Here is a 21,943-nt window from a genome sequence, read left to right as displayed (position 1 = left end):
CCCGGGACAAGGAAAGCCCAGGCCCCAGGTCCTCTGCTGGCTCTCTCTAACCCAGGCAAGAAAGCCCCAGCCCTACAAGCTCCTCCTCTGGCCCACAGACGCCTCCAGCCCTGCTCCACTGAACCCCTAACACCAGTAGAGCCCCTCCATCGGAGCCTCCTTCAGCCCCTGCAAGCACCCCAACCCTAGCAAACTCCTCCATTGGCACCTCCCCCACACTCCAACAGATCCCTCAACCACTGCAGACCCCCACACCAGACCCCCCCAATGCCAGCTGATCCCACAGCCACATCAATCGCCACATCACCTTCTCCAGGGTACCATCCCAAACCCTGAGCATTTTGCAGCCCTTGCAGACCACCCCAGCTCCCCCCTCACCATCCCCCAAGGAGCGGCTCAGCCCGGCAGGTGCTTCAGCTTCTCTTTATTGATGGACAGTTGTGCTCTCCCACCCCAGGGCCCGTCGGAGTGCTGGGTGAGGGGGGGCTCTGGGGCGGTGGGGGGACACGACTAACACAGGAGACAACGCTGCGAGGGGAGCACGGGAAGCTCTTCGCACGGAGCCAACACCCTTCTCCTGCCCCCATCCCCGAAAAAACCAGCTGAGAGAGGCTGGATTCACCTTGGATTGGGTCTGGGGAGGCGTGTGGCCATATACAGGAGCAGGGAGTAGCAGCTTGCCTCGAGCGAGGAGGGGTCCAGCGGAACCGTTGACCACACATCGCCTCTGCCCTTTCCCAAGGCCCCACACCAGGGCCGGGAAAAGGGACATTTCACACCCTGAGGACAGTCACCAGGAAARAGGAGTTCCAGCAGCACGCAGGAACCTCCAACGCCGACTCCAACACACATCAAGGCATGACTTTTAACTACAGGGAGAGGTTTTTTAAAAAACTAAACACTTCAAGTATATTTTTTTTAGTGATTTAAGGTCTCTTGCCCCTGCTGCTGCTGCACTGGGTGGTGTTTAGCAACCTACATCCACTCTAGGGACAAGGAGAACAGCGCAAGCGATGGCTGGTCTAATGCAAGGGGAGAGGGGGCAGTGGGAAGGGAGGGGGGTGGTGGAAGGGGAGGAGGGCAGGGGAAGGAAGGCGGAGTGGGCACTCAGGGCACGGGCACCACACGCATGGTGTTGGTGTAGCCAGAGCCAGGGCGCCAGCCTGTCAGCACGATCACCAGGTCGCCGCTCTTGAAGAACCCACGAGCTTTGCCTGTGAGAGAAGAGAGAGGTGTCAGAGCCCAGTCCCACCCTGTCCCCCTTGCCATGGGGAACAGCGCTCATCACCAGCTCCCCAAGACACCAGGACTGCCTGTGCCATGGTAGTCAGGGCTCCAGGAGGGTATTAAAGCTCCACCTTCCTGCTGCCCACCCATCCGAGACCCTTTGCCTGTCTGAACACAGCTTGGAATTCCACAGCATAGGATTTGGAGGTGCTGCCGGACAGTGAACCCCACTCCAGGCTCCCCTTGTCCCTCAGGAGCAGTGAGTGTCACAGTTCCATCACTAACCACCTTAAACCGAACCTGGAACCTCTCTCAAGGCAGCAGTGCCCAACCCACCMGCCCATTTCCCAACCGGACGTGGCTGTGCTCATGCAACCAGCACCCATTTCCCGTCCGGATCRTTACCACAGCGGCAGCCAGTTCCTCTCTTCCCATCACTGGTCCCCGTCAGTGACCCCAAAGCACCACACAGGCGCTCGGGGCCACGAGCACAGCCACGTCCCAGGGAGGGGGAGCGGGGCCACTCACCGACATTCATGCCCAGGTTGACRCGCAGGTCCACATCCTCGGCCCAGGCGTCCTGGGCGGGGTCTTTGCAGAGCACGGGGAAGATGCCGCGGTACAGGTGGGCCTGGCGCGCCGTCTGCTCGTTGCGGGTGATGGCGATGATGGGRGCGCGCGGGCGGTACCGTGACACCAGGTGTGCCGACCTGCGGGGAGAGCAGCCAGCGTGGGGCTCTGCACGCCTGGCACAGCCTCCAGAGAGGACACCTGGCAACGTCTGAGTCTGACTGTCACCCACCAGGGCTCCCCAAAACCTCTGCAGGGATGTGAATCCCTGAGTCTCCACGAGAGCCACTCACCAACCAGCTCGATGCTCTGCTGGAGTCCCAGTTAGGCAACTGGGCAGACCACCACTGGCTGTCCCCACTGGTGGTGACAATCTCCTTGCCGCCCAGTTTAGCAAGTGCCATCAGGGTGTTTTGGTCCCCGAACAAGTCTTTACTTGTCTCTGTTGCTATGTTAAGGTGGCGAGGTGCCATTTATTCCAGCCTCCACAAGCAGGCCTTGGCATCTCAGCGGGGCTCCCTGAAAGTTCCCCATTTTGAGGAGCTCCCGGTTTACGGGGTGCAAAGAGCTGGCGCCAGCAGCGCTGCCCAAAACGTGCCAAGGAGGAAGCCATCTGCCTCCCAGCCACCTCCCAGCCAGCAAACAGGCCAGTTCCTCCACACACAGCTCTGCTCCTGCACCCAACGGGAAGCAAGTGCAACACTGGCCAAAATTTACACTGGCAAGTTGGGCAAGGAGTCCTTAAAATGCTTTAAAATGCCTTAAAATAGCAACAGCACAGCCTGGGTGGGGACTGGACTACAGTTTCCCCTTCCCTGGGCACTGCTGAGGGAGAGCATCTGCAAACAGACAGATTACAACTGTGAGGCTGTGGCAGTGCAGCTCCACCTTTCTGATGGACATGCCCGTCTCCACTTGCTTTTGCAGCCTTGTTTAGTGGAGCCAAGCTTAGCAACAGTCAGATGCAACATTTGCTGCTTAAAGCAGGAGCCAGCAGACTGCTCCAAGCACCCAACCACACGTGCCAGCTCTCAGACAATCCTTCCCACACTGTCCGAGCCACCTCCCGGGACATCCAGGTACTCATAAGAGTTAACCGAATCCACAGCTAAAAATATTCAAATATCAGAGTTCAAATCTSTTTAAGAAGGTCAAGTGTAAGGTTAGAACATTTGACAAAGAAACATTAGAAGCACAAGGGTATCCAGAACTCGGTGCTTGTAATTCCCTCCTCATCTCTGCAGAAAGTGGCTGCTCACATTTAAGCTGTACATTTTGGTGAAGGTTTCACTGATGGTTCAGATCTTCAGGTACGTGGTGCCCAGCACACACAACCACATCTCTACTGCTGCACTACTATTTGGGTGTGAATCCAGTGTGAGAAATCCTGATCTCCTTCCAGAAAGTAGTCTGAGACTTATGGTTGGCCATGCTTTGGGAGCAGGCAGCCCAGTTCCTCTAGATGGAAAAGCTGATCCATGAGACTCCAGCTCCCTTTCCACAACTGGAAGAACAAGTCTCTGCCTGGCAGCTGTCACTACTGCTGGACAGAAATCCCAAACTACAGCTCACCTGCAGCCATGGAGCTCACCTGGTGCCTGCCAGATGCCTGCCTGTGCAGAGATTACCTGCAGACAGGCACAAGGAATCCTTCCAACATCTTCTATTTTCCTGCCTACCAATCCCAGGCTGCACAATGCCTCTTCGCCCTTGGGCTCAGGCAAGCGGGGCTGATGACCGCAAAGTCCAGCGAGGGACCGAGAATTTGGATGCTGCTACAAAAGGCCAAAGCCTCGATTTAACAAAAAAAAAAAAATTCTGCATCCACTGAACTTCTGCCTCACTGTTACATCGATGATTTCTTGCCAAGAAGTTTGAATTGAAGCTGCAACACYGATTTTCCCTTGGCTCTTCCAGCTGGCGCCGCTGCCACTCGCAGCAGCGAGGGGAGGCCGGGCTCAGAGCTGGTGCCACGCTGGCAGAGGCAGGCCGAGGACTCGAGTGTAGGGATGTGTGTCCATCTCCTGAGGAACCAGCACTGCAGGCACTGCCAGGACCTGACTCCACCGGTCTCTCAACGCCACGTTTTTGGGAGTCTCCTTCCCCCACCCTGTCACGCAGCGGGCTTGACCTGGGGACACGTGTCCCGTCCTACCTTCCAGACTTGGTGAGGACAATAATGGCCCCGCTGCAGCACTTGAAGGACGCTTCCACAGCGCCAACTGCAGCGGCCTCGGTGGGGTCGCAGTTGAGGGGGGTCAGACGGCGCAGTTCCTCAAACAACTGCCTGTGAAAGATGGCGGCTTCGGCCTCCCGAGCAATCTGTGAGAGCAACACGCGTTCGAGACAACACTCACGGCAGGCACTCGGGCACRGGGCAGGGCAAGGTGCTCCAGAGCCAGGTGCCACAACTTGACACCATCACCAATCGGCGAGCCCAGACCGAGCTCACCCCAATGGCACATCCCTGCACAGGAACCACTTGATTCCCAAGGGTTCTTTTCGCAATGGTGGCACCTCGCCCTGCCAAGCCCACACTCGGGTGACACTCATGCCAACTGCCAGGCACTCTCGCTCTGCTCCTGCCTGCCAGGGTCCCTCCCTGGCACAGACTCAGCTCACATGGCAGCGGTTATGCAAGGCCGGCGCGGGCAGCGAGCCGCTGGCCAAAGCCTGCAGTGTTAGGGTGGAGCGTGTTTTTGCCACAGAAAGGGCTGGCCCAAGCCCCGTGTCTAAGCCCTACCTGCCGGACTCAGTCAGGACTAGCAGGGCTGCAGCTAAGCACTTAAAAGAGGCCTCCACCGCGCCCGCCGCCATGGCCTCGGCAGGCTCGCTGTTGTTAACATTGAGGCGTAAAATTTCTTCGAACAGCGGACGATGAAACATTGCAGCCTCAGCCTCGCGGGCGATCTGCAGGCCCGAGTGGGAGGGATGGAGGAGAACAGAGGAAAGAAAAGAAGGAAAGATATACCACAGGAACATGAGATCACGTTAATTTGCTTAATTGTCATAGTAATGCATGCAAGAGGGTTTTAAGATGAAACTGTGAAGCTTTTTGGCTCTCAGGTTTGGACTTTGCTAAATGCAACCCGGACTAACATTCACCATACCATGGAAGTGGCAGGCCCCAGTCACTGAGCAGGCATTCCAAAGGTGGCAATTTTATTGTATTTGGGGGTTCCAGCAGAGCAGGCAAACACAAACCACTTTTCTAGGACCAGAATAAACCAGCTCAGAGCCAGACTGTGCCTTGTCATAGCTGCTTATGAACTCTGTGAGAGACTCTTGTGCCACCTACCTGCCTGCCCATGGTCCTGCTTGCAGTTCCTCAAGAGGGAATTCCTCTGGCTTCCTTTGCTAGGCTCCCAACACCACAAAGTACTGCTGGAACACTGCTCATGGAGCCAACATGCAAGGAAGAATGTCACCCCTGAAGGTGGGAGACTATTCTCTCAGCCTTGTCAGATTTAGTTTAGCTTCAGGATCAATGAAGACTTGGTTTAACTTAAGAGTCGATGAAGATTTGGTTTACTTTGAGAGCAAATAAAGATTCCATTTGAGAACCAATAAAGATTTAGCTTAACTTGAGAGTCAATAAAGCTTCACATCCAAGTGGGATACCAATTTCACTTTGGTAACAGGAAATAAAACAGGAACAAATCTTCCTTACAGGGTTGTCACAGTGCAGATTTTGAGCTGTTTGTACAATGCCAGACATGAATAGCTGAGAGAGGCAGAGGCACAACTAAGGGCTTTGTGTTCTGGCTGAGCATTGGCAACAGGTTCAGCAACCTGTTCATCCCAGAATCCTGGGAATCATCACATTTAATCATCTTGGAAGGCCTGACAACCCAATAAAGAAGGCTTGCAGAGACCAGAAAAGCATGCAAAGGATCTTTTTAAGGACAACTTTATCCAGTTAACTCCAAAACGTGAGCAGCTGCTACACAAAGCATGACAAGTTCATGTTTAATTAGAGACTGATGTGCCATTATGGTGAAAGCTCTGGAGTTAGAAAAATCAGAATTTTGCTTCTCTAGTGTTAATGAATTATTTTATGTGATGCTGGGAATTATCCCTTCCACAGTTATCAGTTTAAGCCAAAGTAGTTAAGTATCTTATGTCTAAAAATAACAGGACACAGGCAGCAGGCCGGAACAGCAGGCCAGTGCCAACTTGTCCTAAAGCATTTTGTTACTGCTGGATTTAGCTAAAATGGGAGTATTTGCATCACAACACTTATTCCAAATGCAGGAGCTGGAAGCCAGGCAGTTTATTTTCAGCTCCCAGTATGAAGGCAGCAACCTCATGTAACACAAGAGCACAAACCCGACTACAGGGGAGTCTGCACTCCCCAGGTGTAACRGAACGTGTTACACCTCCCCAGGTGTCTGCTTTGACAGCGGCTGCAGAGGGGCACAGCAATCCTAAACCTCCCCTATAGCTGGATCTGCTCAGACAGGAATGGCTATAGAGGGTTTCTGGTTGGTGCAGGGGTGGAGATACTGGGGAGGTGGGGGGAAGGAAAATGGAGAGGCTGTTTAAACCTTGGTCCCATCAAGCAGCCAGGCTGGGCTCTGAAGTGTGGATCCTACAGTGGAATGGGCAGGAAGCTCGCTCCCACATGCAGGAATCAGCCTGCCGAGTATTTGGAAGTTTGCTACTGCCCATTTCAGATAGAAACATTAATCTGCTCCAGCCATGCTGCAGATCTCCAGACCGTGGTTACTCAGGGCAGTGTTCCTGGGCTTGACTAATACGAAGTGAATCAGCTCAGAGGAGAGACCCTCACTGTACTGGATGTGCTCCTACCCTAAGAGTTGGCAMCTTGCTGCCTGGAACACCTTACGTTTAGTCAATCTGTATTTTAGTTTCTGCACTGGTTGTTAAAAGCCTTCAGTGTTTCCCCAGGGGCCTGGTGAAATGAGCACCACACCACCATGCCCAGGTGTGCAGGAAGAGGGAAGCACATGCAACAGATCTTTAACTCAGGCTACAGGTACGACCTGTCCAGGCCGAAGAATTACTGACAGGATGGAAACCCAGGTGTAAGGTTTGCTGCAGCAAGTTCCCAAGTCTTGGTAGGAAGTCAATCCTTGTGATTTAGGGGTTGGAAAAGGAGAGAGAAGCTTTAAGATGCACTGTTAGTGTTTGGCCTGTAAAGGAGCATCACTGCCCGTGATTTTAAGTTGTATTTTGCATTTGCCTCGTGCAAAAAACACCACTCCATACTGAGGTAAAAGAGGTTTAGGTAACACACTGCAAACCAACACTGGCTGCGTTGAGTATTCTCTAGAACCTGAATCACAAATAAAACTGGCGAGAGTTAGAACTGGTGAGTTATCACTGCTGTGATTCACAGCACTGGGAACAGGGGAGCAGCAACGCTCATAGGTACTTGACATCAGGCTTTTATCAGCTGAAACACAAACTTGAAGCAGAGCAGAGGTTTCTGGCAGTTCAGGCATGTAAAAACATGGTGCTGTCAGTACTCATGCAACAAACCCCCCAAACCCCAGCACACACCAGGTGCTTAATGCAACAGTGCTGTAAATCACCCCCAGGAGCCTCCCCACACCCTCCCACGCAGGACTCAGCCAAAACCTTACTATAGATAAACTGCTTAAGCAGTTCCTTGACCTTGCAGAAGTTTAAGGCAYTCAATATGCCACTGCAATAGGATATTGGATGAAATTTCTATCAAGGCAATGGCAAAAATCCCTGTACCATGGCCCAAACAAAAAGAAATAGGAAATTTTGTATCTCAGAGCAACACCAAGCAGCTCTTAGCTCTGCCTGCCACCTTTCTAGCACACAAAGCGAGGTGCCAGGCCTTCAGGACCATGTTTGGTCAAAAAAAAACACCCACAGCGGAGCGTTAGTGAAGAAATGGCTATTTTGGACAGCCGGGTGCTGCCAGCTTGGACTGGGCACGTTCAGGTCTTTGAGTGGCCAGCTCAGGTGGCCGATGGCAAGGTGCTGTCCCTGTCCCCAGCAGGGCAGGGCAGTACTCACAGCGTGCTGCATGCGCACAGCCTCCAGGGGATAGTCCCCCTTGGCTGTTTCCCCGGAGAGCATGATGCAGTCTGCTCCGTCCAGGACCGCGTTGGCGACGTCGCTGCCCTCGGCACGCGTTGGGCGAGGCTTCTTGATCATGCTTTCCAGCATCTGGGAGACAACAAACCCACAGSGATCAACGCACTGCCAGGGCAAGCAGCTGCACTGCAATACTCCTTTATGGCTTGGACAGAAAGTGGGATGCAGCCTGAGGGTCCAGGCATTCTCCATGGGTGTGGAACAGAGAGGGAACCTGGTCCCTAAACCAGTCCTGATTTAAAGCTTCCACCAGTGAGGAGAACAACTAATTCCGTTTTACACTCATTTCACATTTACTCCTTTTYCAGGGAGATTTAAGCCACACAACATCCCAGACACAATTCTCCCAACTTTCCAATTCAGCTTCTCAGCAAAACGCTTGATCCAAGGAACTCAGAGCTCCTTAGAGCAGAGTCTGGCATTAGACATATTTATGGAAAGCTCAAATGCAGTCATACGTTCTCAAATTTGGGGATTTTATAATCTAGAAACCATAAAGCGCAAGGTCTGCACTAATGAAGTCACCTTAATGCAATACAAGATTTCAAATGCTTTAGACAACGTGTACAGGGTACTAAACTCAGAACAGTTAACTCCACTAGCTTCCTAAGCATTCCCACTGAAGAGTGGAAAACAGGACAGCTTTCCATGAGGTTAGCTCTTCCTAATCCTCTTYCACATCCCCAAGTCTGGTCAGTTCTCCTGTCTTCCTCAGGTGCTCAGCTTCACCCCAGCTGGAGCTCAACTCTTGTAACAAAACACTTCCTGCTTCCCCCATGGGACACTGCCTGAGGCTGTATCCCAACTGAGTTTCTGTAGCAATACAGGAAGAAGAAGCATTTGGCACTGTAAAGCCAGAATCTTGTTGAATGACTACTGTCCAAGACAGTTTTCACTTCCACAGCCTGTGTGCAGAGCAAGGACAGCCAGGAAACCAGTCTTCCCAGTGCCTGGGGGCTGTGCACATGATCCCTACTACTCCCAAAACCAGGAGATGAATCCTTTACTGAGTCCTTTCTGATGCTGCAGAGTGGGTGCATTTTCTAAGATACTCGGGGACCCAGCAAACCATCCCTGTCAGGCACAGATGTGCTGCCACAAGATGCYAAGGAAAAGCACGTGCCATTTTCCCCATGAATCTGCAAGATCAACCCCCAAGGCTCATTACTATGTGATGTTTTGAGGTGTAAAAACTTTGGCAAGAGGTTCAGTAACCTAATTGGTAAAGATCCCAAACACAGAAATGCCTCAATATGATCTTTTCAGCTACGAGCAAAAGCTTTTTGCATCTTTAACTAACACCATCAAGCCATGGTTGCCTCAACATTCCCTCCCAGCCAGACAGAGAGGAGCCAAYGGCATGTTTCCAGTACCTGAGTGGCACAGATGATGGGTTTGCCAGCCCTGTTGCAGCGCCCAATCATCATCTTCTGGGCAAGGAAGACTTTTTCAGCCGGGATCTCAATTCCCAGGTCACCACGGGCCACCATGATGCCATCGCTGGCCTCCATGATCTCATCAAACCTGACAGCAACAGAAGAGCTGTGTTACYCCATCTGCTCTTCAAAGCACCTTCCCATCCATCTGTCCTCCTCTGAAASGAGCACACAGGCTTTCCATGGGCTGGCTGGGTTCCTGCAATGCCAAGGCAGGAGAAGAAACCCAACAGCAAGGCACAGCCCATATTCAATGCTACACAGAGCTGTCTGAAGCTACAGAAAAGAGTGTGAGCTGCTTTATTTCAGCGCAACAAACCCAAAGCTCACCTGCGCACACCCTCGTGGTTCTCGATCTTGCTGATGATCTTGATGTTCTTTCCCTTTTCCCCCAGCACCTTTCTGACGGCGTGGACATCGGCAGCCTTGCGGATGAAGGAAGCAAACACCATATCCACGTTCTGCTCCACGCCGAATTTGAGGTCCTGAATGTCCTTTTCGGAGACGGCGGGCAGGTCGACAGCGGCGCCGGGCAGGTTCACACCCTTCTTGCTGCCGAGCATGCCRCCATTCTCAATCTCCGTCATGACAAAGTCCTTCCCTGAAAGCAGCATTCCCACGGTCAGTGTTTACTGGACAGCTCCCACACCACCACCCTGCCTGGGAACTGCCCYTTATCGGCACATGCGATAAAAGGCACATCCCATCTCTTCTGAGCAGTTCTGTCCCACACGGGTTTGCAGTTTAGCTGTGGGAACACAACGGATTGGGCCAAAACAACTTCTGTGCTGTTCCTGGATAAGATAGCGGCTGTTCCCTGCACAAGGTTGGGACTGCCTCCCCCAAGAAAAGCTAAGTTGCAGTTCTGCACACAGAGCCCTGCAACACCAAACTGAGCACCACAAAATCCTCACYTCGACTCCCTACGTGCTCATGGATTAGAGGCTTGAGGCTAGAGCAGTTTAGGCAGCACTATAAAGGGAGTATCATGGAAGTAACCTTGACTCTACATTACCAGTTAAAGCTAATTCTGTGTCTAACTACAAAATTCAGGGTCTGTGCTGAAAAAGTACTTAAATCCTACATCAAGAGCATGAATTAGCCAGGCTGATCATGAACAGTGGTATGGCCCAACCACATGTTCCCCTCTGAAGACGGGATTTAGATGTCAGCCCAGGGAAACCCAGCTGAATTTAGTTTTTGTAGAGTTCCTACACTTAAGGTAGAGAACTTTAGCTCAGAGTCTCAGTGCAGCATCAAGAACTACGTTCTTCTTTTTTTAACACACAACTGCAAGCCAAGAAACAGTTCCTGAAGAGAAAGCACAAATACATCCTACGGAAAAAACAAACAGGCAGATCTGGAATGGCTGCTACCTACCTTTCTCCTTAACCAGCAAGGAAATCAGACCATCATCCACGTAGATTTTGCTGCCAACRTCTACAACCTTGATGAGATTCTTGTAGTCCACCCAGAGTGTGTTCTCATCGCAGTTCTCCATGAAGGCATCGTCCAGRGTCACTTTGAGTGCTGCGCCCTTCTTCAGCTCCACTTCTGCTGTGCCACTCTGTGTGACAATAAAACCAGAAAAAACCAACACATCAGCACCTCCTGACCACAGCAGTTCATCCAATCCTCTGAGAGGTGGTTTGTTGCCTCTTTTCTTAGGACATTTTTTGTTTGGAAAAGGCYGYGGGCTTAACACGGTATCAAGTCTAKGTAGAGAAAAAAGTGGGATAAAAAAAGAGGAACTTACTCCCTTAATGAGTCCAGTTCGGATTTCAGGTCCCTTGGTGTCCAGTGCAATAGCCACAGGTCTGTARGTGATGGGATCAGAGGCAAAGCTCTCTGTGGCTTCTCGCACATTCTTGATTGTGCCCTCATGATACTGGCAAGGAAAGGAAAAGGATGGAAGTGTTAAAGCTGGTTCTATTCTGCTGCTTACAGAAACCATCCCTGTGTACCCCAGAGGCTGCCCAAGTCAACAGCTCTGCTCTGTTTCAGTTCTACCTTCAAAACTTAACCCAGACAAAGCTTCCAGAAAAGCAGARTGCAAGGATATAAAAGCCTTCCTGCCACAAAAGTGGAGTCTGGAAGTTATCTGGCTGTGCCCTCAGAGCCCTCAGCTCCAATTCCAAAAGGACAACTCAAGGAGACAACCCAGAGGTCTGGCTGAAGTGATTTTCCATGAGGAATACACACATCTGACAACTGAAAGTGGCTCACCAACCAACAGGCTTTTAGGARTAACTTTTCCAAAAGCTTTCCTGAACACCTGCCTATTCAACACAGCAGAATAGTCACAGCACCAAGAGCTGGGTAATTGTGCATGTGGAAAGATACCCAATGGTAGAAGAATGTCACAGTGCCACACATGGCTGCGCTCCTCCTCCCGTCAGAGCACAGAAGGGAAGATGCCTCTCCACACCGCCAGCTCCCACATATACTTCCAGCCTGACCCTACTATCAGTCCTGCAGGTGGACAGGCTTCTCACTCTTTGGTTTAAATTCCCATAGATAAAGGATTTGCTAAAACAAGGTTATCCATGTAAATATTTACCATTTATTTCCAGAGCCAAAGCAATCACAGACAGGAGTTCAATACTCYAGCACCACGTGCCTGGCTTCCAAACCTTGTTTGCGAGAGCATTTTGCTAAATGCTGCCAGTTTCAAGATAGTTTTGTGGGAAAATCCATCCCARCTCCCTCAAATGTGCTACAGATGGCCAGATCAGTTTACTTTACTTATTTAAACAACATTAAGAGATAACCCTAACTACTTACAACTAGTAAAAGTTGTGCAACACTTGACAGACCTCAGGAGATAAGAAATACCCTTTTCCCTCTGTGCTATATGGACTGATGGAGTTTGACCTGACTCACCTGGAACACCTGGCTCCCCCGTGCCACTCACGCACCCCAGCACGAGCCCTGCACACCGACATGGGTGGGTTGTCAAGCCAGCACCAGGAAGGTGAGGCTGGAAAAAGCCATGCCAAAGTTCACATGTGTGCCCTTGGCCAGTGATAGCCAACAGCTGATAACTCTTTACAGCAGGAAAATGAGTCAGTTTATTGACTGAGTGTGCAAGTCCGGGCTGAGATGGCCCCGACCCTTCCAGGCTCCGCAGCTGGGGTGGATGCAGCAGAGAAAACATGCCCCAACTGTGCTATTGTATTTATCTGATCCAAATCATCTGGGATTTTTCCATTTTAGATTGATAYTGAGGATTAACTGGCTCCTAGGGAGGCCACTTCCTGAAGAGCTAAGTATGCAGAACAGGAATGCAGGCAGAACTAGAGGTAAAAGCCATTTTTATTTTATGTAAAAGGGTGGCAAGGCAGGTGCCAAAGCACCTCTGCTAAAGCTGAAGCCCCATTAATTGCTTTGGGTTGGACATAAGAACTGAAGTACTTGTGACGATGGAAGCTCTTTAGGGCTTCACTGGGAACTGCAGTGTTCAGGAGGAGCCAGGAGGGGACACAAACYTAGGACTGGCTATGGCTGACTGTCACACTCTGCAGGCAACAGCCAGACCAGAGACCACACTAACCCAAACTCGTCCTTCTGTGTGAAATGTGCAATTAGACCTCACCCAAAGCACAAAGCCACACTCCCTTCCCTCAACCTCAGCCCACAAGCTCACAGACCACAGCAACTGGGCAATAACGGTGTGAGAACTCCCAGTTTCAGCCTGACCACCAACTCCCTGACTGTCACTCAGCCCAACAGCCACAGGATTTGACTCCCAGGAGGCAGAGTTACTCCAAACTATGCCTTCTCTAGGCTGATTTCCCARTTGCAGGGCATGCACTGACACTATCCCAGGGTGGTTAGTCAAGGTCCAATGGTTGCCCACAGTTAAGCATCAGCCCTTTTGATCCTGACAGTGCCCTGTGCCCATTAAAGGCCACGAGGGTGAGAGGCCAAGCTGTTACAAACCAGGAGGCTCATGGGTCACTAAGTAAAGCCACCTACAGCTGCTACTGGGTGACATTTTGAAAGCTGGAAAGCAGCCAGGGTCAAAAAAAAAAAAAAAAAAAACTCAGCAGAAAGGCTCCGGTGGCATTCCAGGCAACCTGGAATGGGATCCTCAGCTCCCTCCAGTATCACTGGGATCTCAGCTATTTATAGCATAGGGGCTTGACTGTCATGCAGTGTTGATTTCTTCTGACCTTACCCTTCTAAGCTCACCATAGCACGTCCCAAGCTCCATGGTGGGACTTTCCAGAGTGCCAGGAACACACCCGGAGCAGCTGGTTAGCCAGAAAAACCCAGGAGCCCCTTCTTCCCACTGGGCACAGTAACTACATCAAATCACTAGTAACAGGCSCCTTTTGGTCAGGGTTATTCACTGATTGCCTGCTTGTGAAACCCCCAGCAATGGAGKAAGAAGTGAGATGAACTGATAGTGTGACCTCCTGCAGAGGTGTAGAACATGGACAGGTCTCGGCTTTGCCGCTCACTAGGAAGCAGCAGCTCTGGGAACAGCAGGATGTGAGGAAGGACTGAAGGATTTCATGGCAAGCAGTTGGCACACAGTGTCAAATACCAGTTACCTGGCTCCCCGCTACAGGACAGGGTGTGGAATTTAATTGCTTTTAAAASAGCTCAGAAAATGCTTCAATGTTATCAGCAATGACGCAGGCCCGGTACGTACAACTAGTGTGCTTTCCCCAAAAGCAGCTATTTCACCTTGTCACACCAAGGCTGGTCTGGATGAAGCTGGATTTCCCTTTTCCATAAGGGACAGGATCAGCAGGCATACAGGTGCCGCAGCAGCTCAGACCCCACCCTTACCTCATGGGTGCCGTGAGAGAAGTTGAGGCGGGCGACGTTCATTCCAGATTTAATCATTTCCTTCAGCTTGTCCACAGAGCGGGAGGCCGGGCCTAGGAGGAAGAAACAGTTTGAACATTAACTTTGGAAAAATAATGAGGTAACCCACACAGACCAGGCTGTTTCATGTGGAAGAGAAAAGGTAAATGGATGCAGCATTGCTCAGAGCTGCAGCAGCAAATATTGTTTTAACTTGCCCACGGAGTGCAGCAGAATCCAAGCAATTCCCATTTCCCTGGATACTGGATTCACTCCCAGCAGGAACACAGGTTAGGCAAACACGGGAAAGTCAAGCTCCTTCACCACACAAGTTCAGCCCTGGCAAGGGATGAAAGCCAGATCCCTCTCACAATTTCCCTAACCAGGTTTCACTGAGGTGTGGGCTCGCAGTTGCAATTCCCTCCTATCTAGGAATGTCCTACCGATGGTGCAGATGATGCCGGTGTTTCTGGCAATGGTTGGCTCCGAGTCGATGTCCAGGCGGCACATGTGCTCCAGGAAGGTGTCTGCCATGGCAGCGTGCAGCTGCTGGGTCTGAATGAAAGCGGTCCCTGCATCTTGGTGCTTCGACATGGTCACTCGATTTCTGTGTCTGCAAGGGAAGAAAGCAGTGCCAGGTTTGGCAATCACCCACCCCAAATTGCCCAGCAAGCAGAGACAGTAACACACCCACGTGATGAATATGGACGCAACAAGAAAGCTGCTACTRGGTCAAACTATCTTTATGTTCCTACTTGAGAGTCTGAACAGGCAAGACACATTTCTATTTCCATGTCATCCCCCACATGGACCACCCAAAGCTCACCTGCCTTCTATGCAGATGTTCCCTTCATAGCTTCTCTTCATTGCCAGTCTTCCCTTGGAGCTACACAACGCAACAAAATTCAAGCACTTGAGTGCACAGGCAGAGGCTCTGCCTCCTCCCTCCCAGCTCTCCACTCATTTCTCCTACTGCAGGCCTCGACTGCACTTCCCATCCCACCTGGGACTGGGGCAGCTCAGCACTGGCGTGACTGCGGCACGTCCGGACACGGGCAACCTTCTGCCCAGGAGCACCTAATCACAGTAAAGTCCAACTAAGCCTAAACCCCATCCYTTAAGCCTGGACAAGAAGCAGACTTGAGTTGATTAAACACAACACCTTGGCAGAGAACACGTAAAAGAATGAAGATTTAATTCACTTAAAGTCCCTCTTCAACTGAAGATGCTGCAGGTCTCCAGTCCCCTGCACTCCCCTTCACCCACAGCARCCGAAATCTCTCACAAGCTTTAAAACTAGTTGTACTTTTAAATGTTTGGATTGAAAAACCTCYCTGAACTCAGGCTGTCTGCCTCCTCTGGACTACAGAGTCCCCAAAACAGCAGGAACAGCCTGTAATCCCAAGAGGAAGCTGAGCTGAAGCTTAACAGTCCCCCGCAATGGGAGGACACTCATTTCCCAGCAGTGCCGTTGCCCCACGCATTTCTAATTGAAATAATTTTGTTCTCAAGTAGCAGTRGCAGTTAAAAGCTCTTTGTCTCTTGGACCTGCCCAGGCTGGAATCCCAGCATTCCAAAAGCCTCCAGTAAAAGTGATGCAAGGTGGTGGCTACTGGCATGTGCAGATYATTCGTTTTGCCTTTAAAGATTGGTCTGACTTCAAACTTCAYGTCCTGGGTACATAGGGTACATCCAGAGCAGGCATGAGCTGCTTTCATTCAAAGATGTGCTTCTAGAAATGTGGGCTGGAGCTCAGCTAAAGGCTGGGACAGAGCAGGGATAGTACTGGGCTTTAGTTCTGCCTACCCCAGGCAGACAAAGCCCCCAGTAAACCACAAAATGATGTGAGGGGCACACACCGGTCAGTTCAGCCCATCCACCTTTGACACAGGCACCGATAAACCCAAAAGCTCAGCCAGAGCTGGCAGGACTGAGCACAGCGAAGGGCAGGCCGTGCCCTGCCAGCCTGCCCGATGCCATCCCGGTGCCGCAGCGGCCCCGCTGGCCCCGATGCTCCTCCCCTGCTCCGCAGCCCTTCCTCACGTACGTGCAGATCCTCGCGCAGGCAGCCCTGACTCACCCTCGCCGCGCTGCCATGCGCCACAGAGCAGCCAGGCCAGCGAAAACCATTAATTTGACCTGGCAAAGACTCTCTTCCCTCAGCCCTGCCAGAAGCTGCTGATTCACCGGAGACACTACAAGAAAATCTGCCCACATAAAAAGCCCAACGAAGTCTTATTATTATAGGAAAACCCTCTGGTCAGTCCTGAAACACTGTGTTTCAGCCCTGTGACACTTGCTGCTGCACCCTCTGACACCTGCAGAGCAGTGTCAGCTTCCCTAAGACGCCAAAAAAAACAAGCCTTTGCTGGGAAATCACCTCCACACACACGGGGAAGCAGGTTTGCACAGCTTCTAGGAACAAGAGGAATATGGAACAACGGTATCGCGACACAGAAACTGCATCCAGAGCAGACTCGGAAGCTTAGAAAAAATAATCAGGTGAATTCTCCCTGCCTCATGGAAATCCCCCACCCACTCAAGTAATTTACAAATATAATTTTAACACCCGCGAGGTCTTTATGAAGAGGAAGGAAAAGTTCACTTCCCAGCCAGACTCCCCTTCACAAGACTTTCAGAAGTTCAGAGGGCTCAGAAAAATTAACCGGAGACACCATGACCTTGTCCAGGAGCGAGAGCAGAAACGAAGGAGCCAGAAAGTACCCCAAACACCCATCTCTCCACAGCACCGTGCCCATAACCGCCTAGAGTCACTTTCCAATACTCCTCCTGCCTCCSAGCACCGTGCATTCACAAGGCATCGATTGAATTCAACTGGAATGACCAGTCTCATATTTATAACAGGAATGTCTGGCATTTCCCACTACTCCGCTTTTTTTTTRAAATCAAACAGAAGAGCAAGGACTTCAAGGACACCAAAAAACACGGAGCACTCAGTGTGGGCAGAGCAAGGAAGAGGGAGTGGGTAATATCCTACAGAGCCTGAATGTTTCCAGCACTGAATGAACCTGAATTCTTTCCTCAAGGAGAAACGATTAAATCCCCAAGTTTATTGCGTGGCCTGCCCATGCTGCAGGCAGAGTGTCCCAACCATGTCTGGTATCTCCCCAGCTCCTTAATATTCCAAGCTGGGCTGTATGCGGTCAGGACTGGTTTTACTGTAGCCAAGTGACTAATTCCAGCCAGCTCATCCCATGGGYCAGCTGAGTGAAAGCCTAAAATCACCATTTCTTCGGATGTGCCCCTTGGGGATGGAGAAAAGAGTGGGAGCAGCAATCCCCACCCAGGGCCAAGTCTTTGCCGTTGTCAGTGACAGAGGGAAGTGGAAAATGCAACAGGGGCTGTCCCCAGGCCACACCAGCAGAGCTGTAATTGCAGCCAGAGGCTCTCAGGGGGCGATGATTCGGGATTTACTGGTCRGCCTCACTAACAGCGTCCTCCTGGACGCTGCAGAACAAGGCAGCTCATGCCCAGTGTCCCTGCCCAGAGGCAGAAATGGTTTGAGTTARTGCTCAGGGCAGGGTTATGAAAGCAGGCAAACCTTCAGATTCCCAAAAAAAAGCCTAGGAAAACATCAGCTTTGCTCATTCCAGAAGCTAAAGGCTCAACAACAGAGAAATGCAGCTGTGCAGAGAAGCAGGCTTTTACCCTGGCCTGGCATCCCCTCTCCCAGGGAGGGAGGACGGCACATTCCTGCCAGGCAGCCGGTGCCAGCAGTGGTGTCTCGCCGTTACGTAAGGACAAAATGGCCACCCCAAAATTCCACCTCTTTTCTGCAAGCCTGGATGAGACCCAGGAGTCACCACCCGCTCCCGGCTGGCCAATGCTCTGCCCGGCATCGAGCTGCGGATCCACGGGARGAGAGATCCACAACGGAGATGCCTCTCCAGCTTTTTGGCAATAGGAAGTAGGAAGGTCAGGCAATTTCCCTGTGTGCTGCTGGCTCAGCCTGGCCTTAGCCGAGCTGCCCTCCGTGGAAGGCTTAACCAAAAAAAAAAAAAAGAGGAGGTGACAAGCATGGGATGTTTGGTGACGAGAAAGACTTATCTCGAGGGTATTTGTAGGACACACCTACAGGCTTAACCTTGCAGAGGACAAGGAGCCTTTCAGCCTGGCAAAAAGCACCTGGCTGCCTTCAGGCAAGCTGCAAAAACCTGCTTTACACGACAAAAGCAAGCTTGGGGAGTTTTCTTTTTCAATTTAATGAGGCGGATGTGTGGACCACTGTGCTGCATCCCCTCTCCAGGATGGAGATTGCAGCAAGTGGCAGCGCCCCGGTACTGCAGCCCCATTCCCTACGTGCCATCCATCACCACTCGCTGCAGCTCCATCTTCCCCCGGGAGAACAACGGCCAGGAGGGAGATAAAGGACCAGCACGTGCTCCAGCCGGCCTGGGAAACGTCTTGTCCTCATCAAATTAAATTATCAGCTTGTTGGGTGGAAAGGGAATTAAGGCCGGCGATGGATCACTCCAGCTAACAGCAATAAATGACGGTTTTAATAATATTTACAGCTTCGGATGGATAAAGGAGTAGGTAATAAATAATTTAAAAAAAAAAAAAAAAAGCAGGCTGCTGCAGACTCCCCAAGTCCTTTATCTAGTGAAAGCGAAGTTTTTCGGAAGGGTTTCATAGGCAGAAGTCCCCGATTCAAGCACGTGGCTCGCAGCAGCGCTTCCTGCCTCRCACAAAAACCTTCTGCTTAATCCGGTGATGGGCTGGAAACGCGCTGGCACCGGCCCGGCTCATTAACCCATCGAGCTCCTTTTCATTAGAGAATTCTGCTCTATAAACGGGATGTCGGGCATTAAATTATACTTTTCACTTTTTTTTTTTTTTTAAATAATTAAGCACTGCTGGTTGCACAAGTCCCTGGAGGTGTCTGAGTAACCAAAAACCTCTTTGTCATCGCACCTTTGAGCCAAGGGAAGTCACGATGTGCAGCAGCAGGAAAGTTAACACTTTAACTTTACAAAAACCCGCATAAAACACTGATTTTTTTGTTAACCTGGGCCTCACCGATACCTTACCGTATCGATTAACTGCCTTATCATAACAAAGCAGTTTTTTAGAGATTGCAGTCTACTTTTAGTAGTCTGAGGAGACAGTCGGGAGGCTGCCATTGTCTGCCGACAAAAGCGCTATTCATGCCCTGGTAGCCTTTGCAAAGGGGGTTTAAATCGTAAAGGTTTTCACTGTTCAAGAGACTGTTCCGATCAATTGGACGTGTTTAAGCAGRCACAATTACGGAAAGAGATTAATTCAGAAGGGGCCTTGTCTTGCCGGGGGGGGGCCGGGAAGAGGCTGCAGCATCAGCGGTGGGTGCAGTGAGCCGGACGCTGATTTAAGCTGATGCCCTTYGGGGAACCGCCGGCTTTTACGTGAGTGCGGGCGCTGGCGGGGGGGGAGGCGGGCGGCCCAGCGCCTCGCTCCGTCTGCCTCTGACTCAGCCTCCCGGCAGCTCCTCCGGCACAGCCCGGCCGGCGGGACCCGGGCGGCAGCCGCAGCGGGGCCCTCGCTCCGTTTAACGGCGCGGCCGYGGGGCACAGGCGGGGGTCCCCGCCCGTGCGCGTCCGCTCCGTTCACCCGGGCCCGCGCACCACGAACCGGTCCCCCGCCGCCTCCCCGTGCCCGGAGCGGCCGTTTCCCGGTGCGGGCCGCGAGGGGATGCTCGGAGCGGGCGTTCCCTAGGGCTGGGTCACGGGGAGATGCTCGGAACGGGCGATCCCCGGTGCGGTGTCTCGGGGGGATGCTCGGGGAGGTGGAGGGGGGTGGGACGAACGGACGAGGGGCCGGGGCCGCCGGYGGCCACGTGCTCGGCGCCGCGAGCYCCCCGCGCGCCCCCTCCTCAACCGTCCCKTAGGGCGCGCGCCCCATCCCCTCAGCCGCCGCCTGGTGGGACCCTCTACCGACGGCGGCAACACGGGAATAACGGCRGCACCAGCGCGGCCGGCCCCGCCGCTCATCGCCCCTCAGCCCGCCGTTACCTGYCGCTGATTCAGTCACACCCACGTGTGGTCCTCCCTGTCCAAGCGCCGCCGCCGCTCTGCGCGCCGCCCCCACGCCCCGCCAAGGTGATGCCGGTCGGTCGCAGCACCGCCCCCCTCGGATCCCTCCGCCGCCCGCCCCGCCGGGCGCCACRAGGGCGGGGCGCCGGAGCTACTTTCACGGGCGGACTCACAAAGCGCGAGGGGGAGGTGCTGAGTCACAGCACGCGCCCGGCCAGCCAATGAGGAGGCGGCGCATCCGCCGCGCGCGCGGACGGAGAGTGATCGCCGCCTTAAAGGGACCGCGGCCCCGCGCCACGCTCTTAAAGGGGCCGCGGCCCCCAACTCACACTGAACCCCGATTTGCGTCTCARGCCTCCCTCACTCTGGAGGGCRGCAGCGGCTCTKGGGGTTTTGGGGTGCTTTGGGGGGTCCTGAGACCCTCCAGTGGAGCACTGGGGACCAGTGTGGATGCTCTGTGGCACAGCCATGAGGACACAGTGCTGGTAATACTGGGGACACCAGGCTGCAGATGTTGGGGACATGGTGCTGGGGACGCTGAGGACACTGTACTGGGCTCAAGGGGCGACCAGGCCAGAGATGCTGGGGACATGGGGACCACTGTGCTGGGGACACTTGGGACACTGTCCCAGCTGTATGGGGACCCAACACGGACACCCTATGCCACGGACACCCTTGGCTGGGGAATACTGGGGGATGCCATGCTGGAGATGTTGGGGACACTGTCCCAAAACCAGGGGGACCTTCTGCCCATGACAGTGGGACATGCCACTGACGCAGGGACCTGCCACAGAGACCCTGTGCTGGACTGTAGGGACATTGTGACAGCCGTCTGGGGAGACCTGGTATGCTGGGACCATGGAGGGATCCTGTACTGGAGACTTGGGGAACCCCGTGGTCTGTGGAGGGGACCAAAAATGGTCACCCTCTACTGGGGTGCTGGGGACACTGGGCTGGGGTGTGGGGACACCATGACAGATGTGGAGGGGGTCAAAAATAGTCACCCTGTGCTGGGAGCACTGTGGACCCTGTGCTGGGGACACTCTGTTGGCACATGGGGACAGAATCACAGAATGGACTAGATTGGAAAAGACCTTTGAGATCATTGAGTGACCTTACAGTACCTTATCAACTAAACCATGGCCCTGAGTGCCACATYCAGCCTTTTTCAAACACCTCTGGGGACGGTGACTCCACCAGCACCCAATCACTCAGTCAGGGARGAACGTTTTCCTGATGTCCAAATTAAACTTCCCCTAAGACTGTGTCCTCTCRTTCTGATATGGTGAGGGAGACCCAACGTGGCCACCCCAAGGGGCACCCTGTGCTGGGGATACTGGGGACACTGGGGACACTGGGCTGTGACTGTGACAGCCATGGGGGGGATCCAGAATGGTCACCCTGTGCTGGGGACACTGGGGACACTGAGCTGCGCTGTGGGGACACAGTGACAGCCATGGGGGACACGAAATGATCACCCTGTGCTGGGGACACTGGGGATCCTGTGCTGGGGACATTGGGGATCCTGTGCTGGGGACACTGTGACAGCCATGGGGGACACGAAATGGTCACTCTGAGCTGGGGACACTGGGGATCCTGTGCTGGGGACATTGGGACTCTGCAGGGGAGACCCAGCCCGGCCACCCCATGGGGCACCCTGTGCGGGTACTGCGGTGACCCCAAGCCGGGACAGGGGGACCCTGCGTTGGGGACACCGGGAACCCACCAGCCCCGTGTGCCGCCGTGGCGCTGCCCCATCCCGGGGGT

General features: G+C 52.9%; 2 protein-coding genes across 3 annotated transcripts in view; one reads left to right on the top strand and one right to left on the bottom strand.

The window, feature by feature from the left end:
• Positions 1-388: 388 nt before the first annotated feature.
• PKM (pyruvate kinase M1/2) lies at positions 389-20,237 on the bottom strand. 2 transcript variants are annotated; one of them, XM_057378716.1, is made up of 11 exons: positions 20,156-20,237; positions 14,591-14,760; positions 14,130-14,221; positions 11,086-11,217; positions 10,710-10,896; positions 9,660-9,930; positions 9,267-9,417; positions 7,813-7,965; positions 3,953-4,119; positions 1,756-1,937; positions 389-1,214 (listed from the first exon to the last, which is right to left on the bottom strand). In XM_057378716.1, the coding sequence occupies exons 2-11, from the start codon at positions 14,739-14,741 to the stop codon at positions 1,108-1,110; spliced, it is 1,593 nt and encodes a 530-aa protein (XP_057234699.1). In that variant the 5' UTR covers positions 14,742-14,760; positions 20,156-20,237; the 3' UTR covers positions 389-1,107. The 2 variants fall into 2 exon arrangements, with proteins under 2 accessions (XP_057234699.1, XP_057234698.1); XM_057378715.1 differs by lacking the exon at positions 20,156-20,237 and adding an exon at positions 14,974-15,016.
• PARP6 (poly(ADP-ribose) polymerase family member 6) overlaps positions 16,121-21,943 on the top strand; it is a 14,423-nt gene continuing 8,600 nt past the window's right edge. Inside the window, exons 1-3 of the mRNA XM_057378765.1 lie at positions 16,121-16,190; positions 18,415-18,542; positions 19,644-19,818. Of these exons, the coding sequence (XP_057234748.1) occupies positions 16,121-16,190; positions 18,415-18,542; positions 19,644-19,818 (373 nt within the window). The remainder of the gene's footprint in view (positions 16,191-18,414; positions 18,543-19,643; positions 19,819-21,943) is intronic.

Source organism: Malurus melanocephalus, unplaced genomic scaffold (genome assembly GCF_030028575.1).
Source record: "Malurus melanocephalus ecotype Western Australia unplaced genomic scaffold, MMel_1.1 scaffold_372, whole genome shotgun sequence".
Taxonomy (NCBI): domain Eukaryota; kingdom Metazoa; phylum Chordata; class Aves; order Passeriformes; family Maluridae; genus Malurus; species Malurus melanocephalus.
This window is presented reverse-complemented; position numbering and strand designations above follow the sequence as displayed.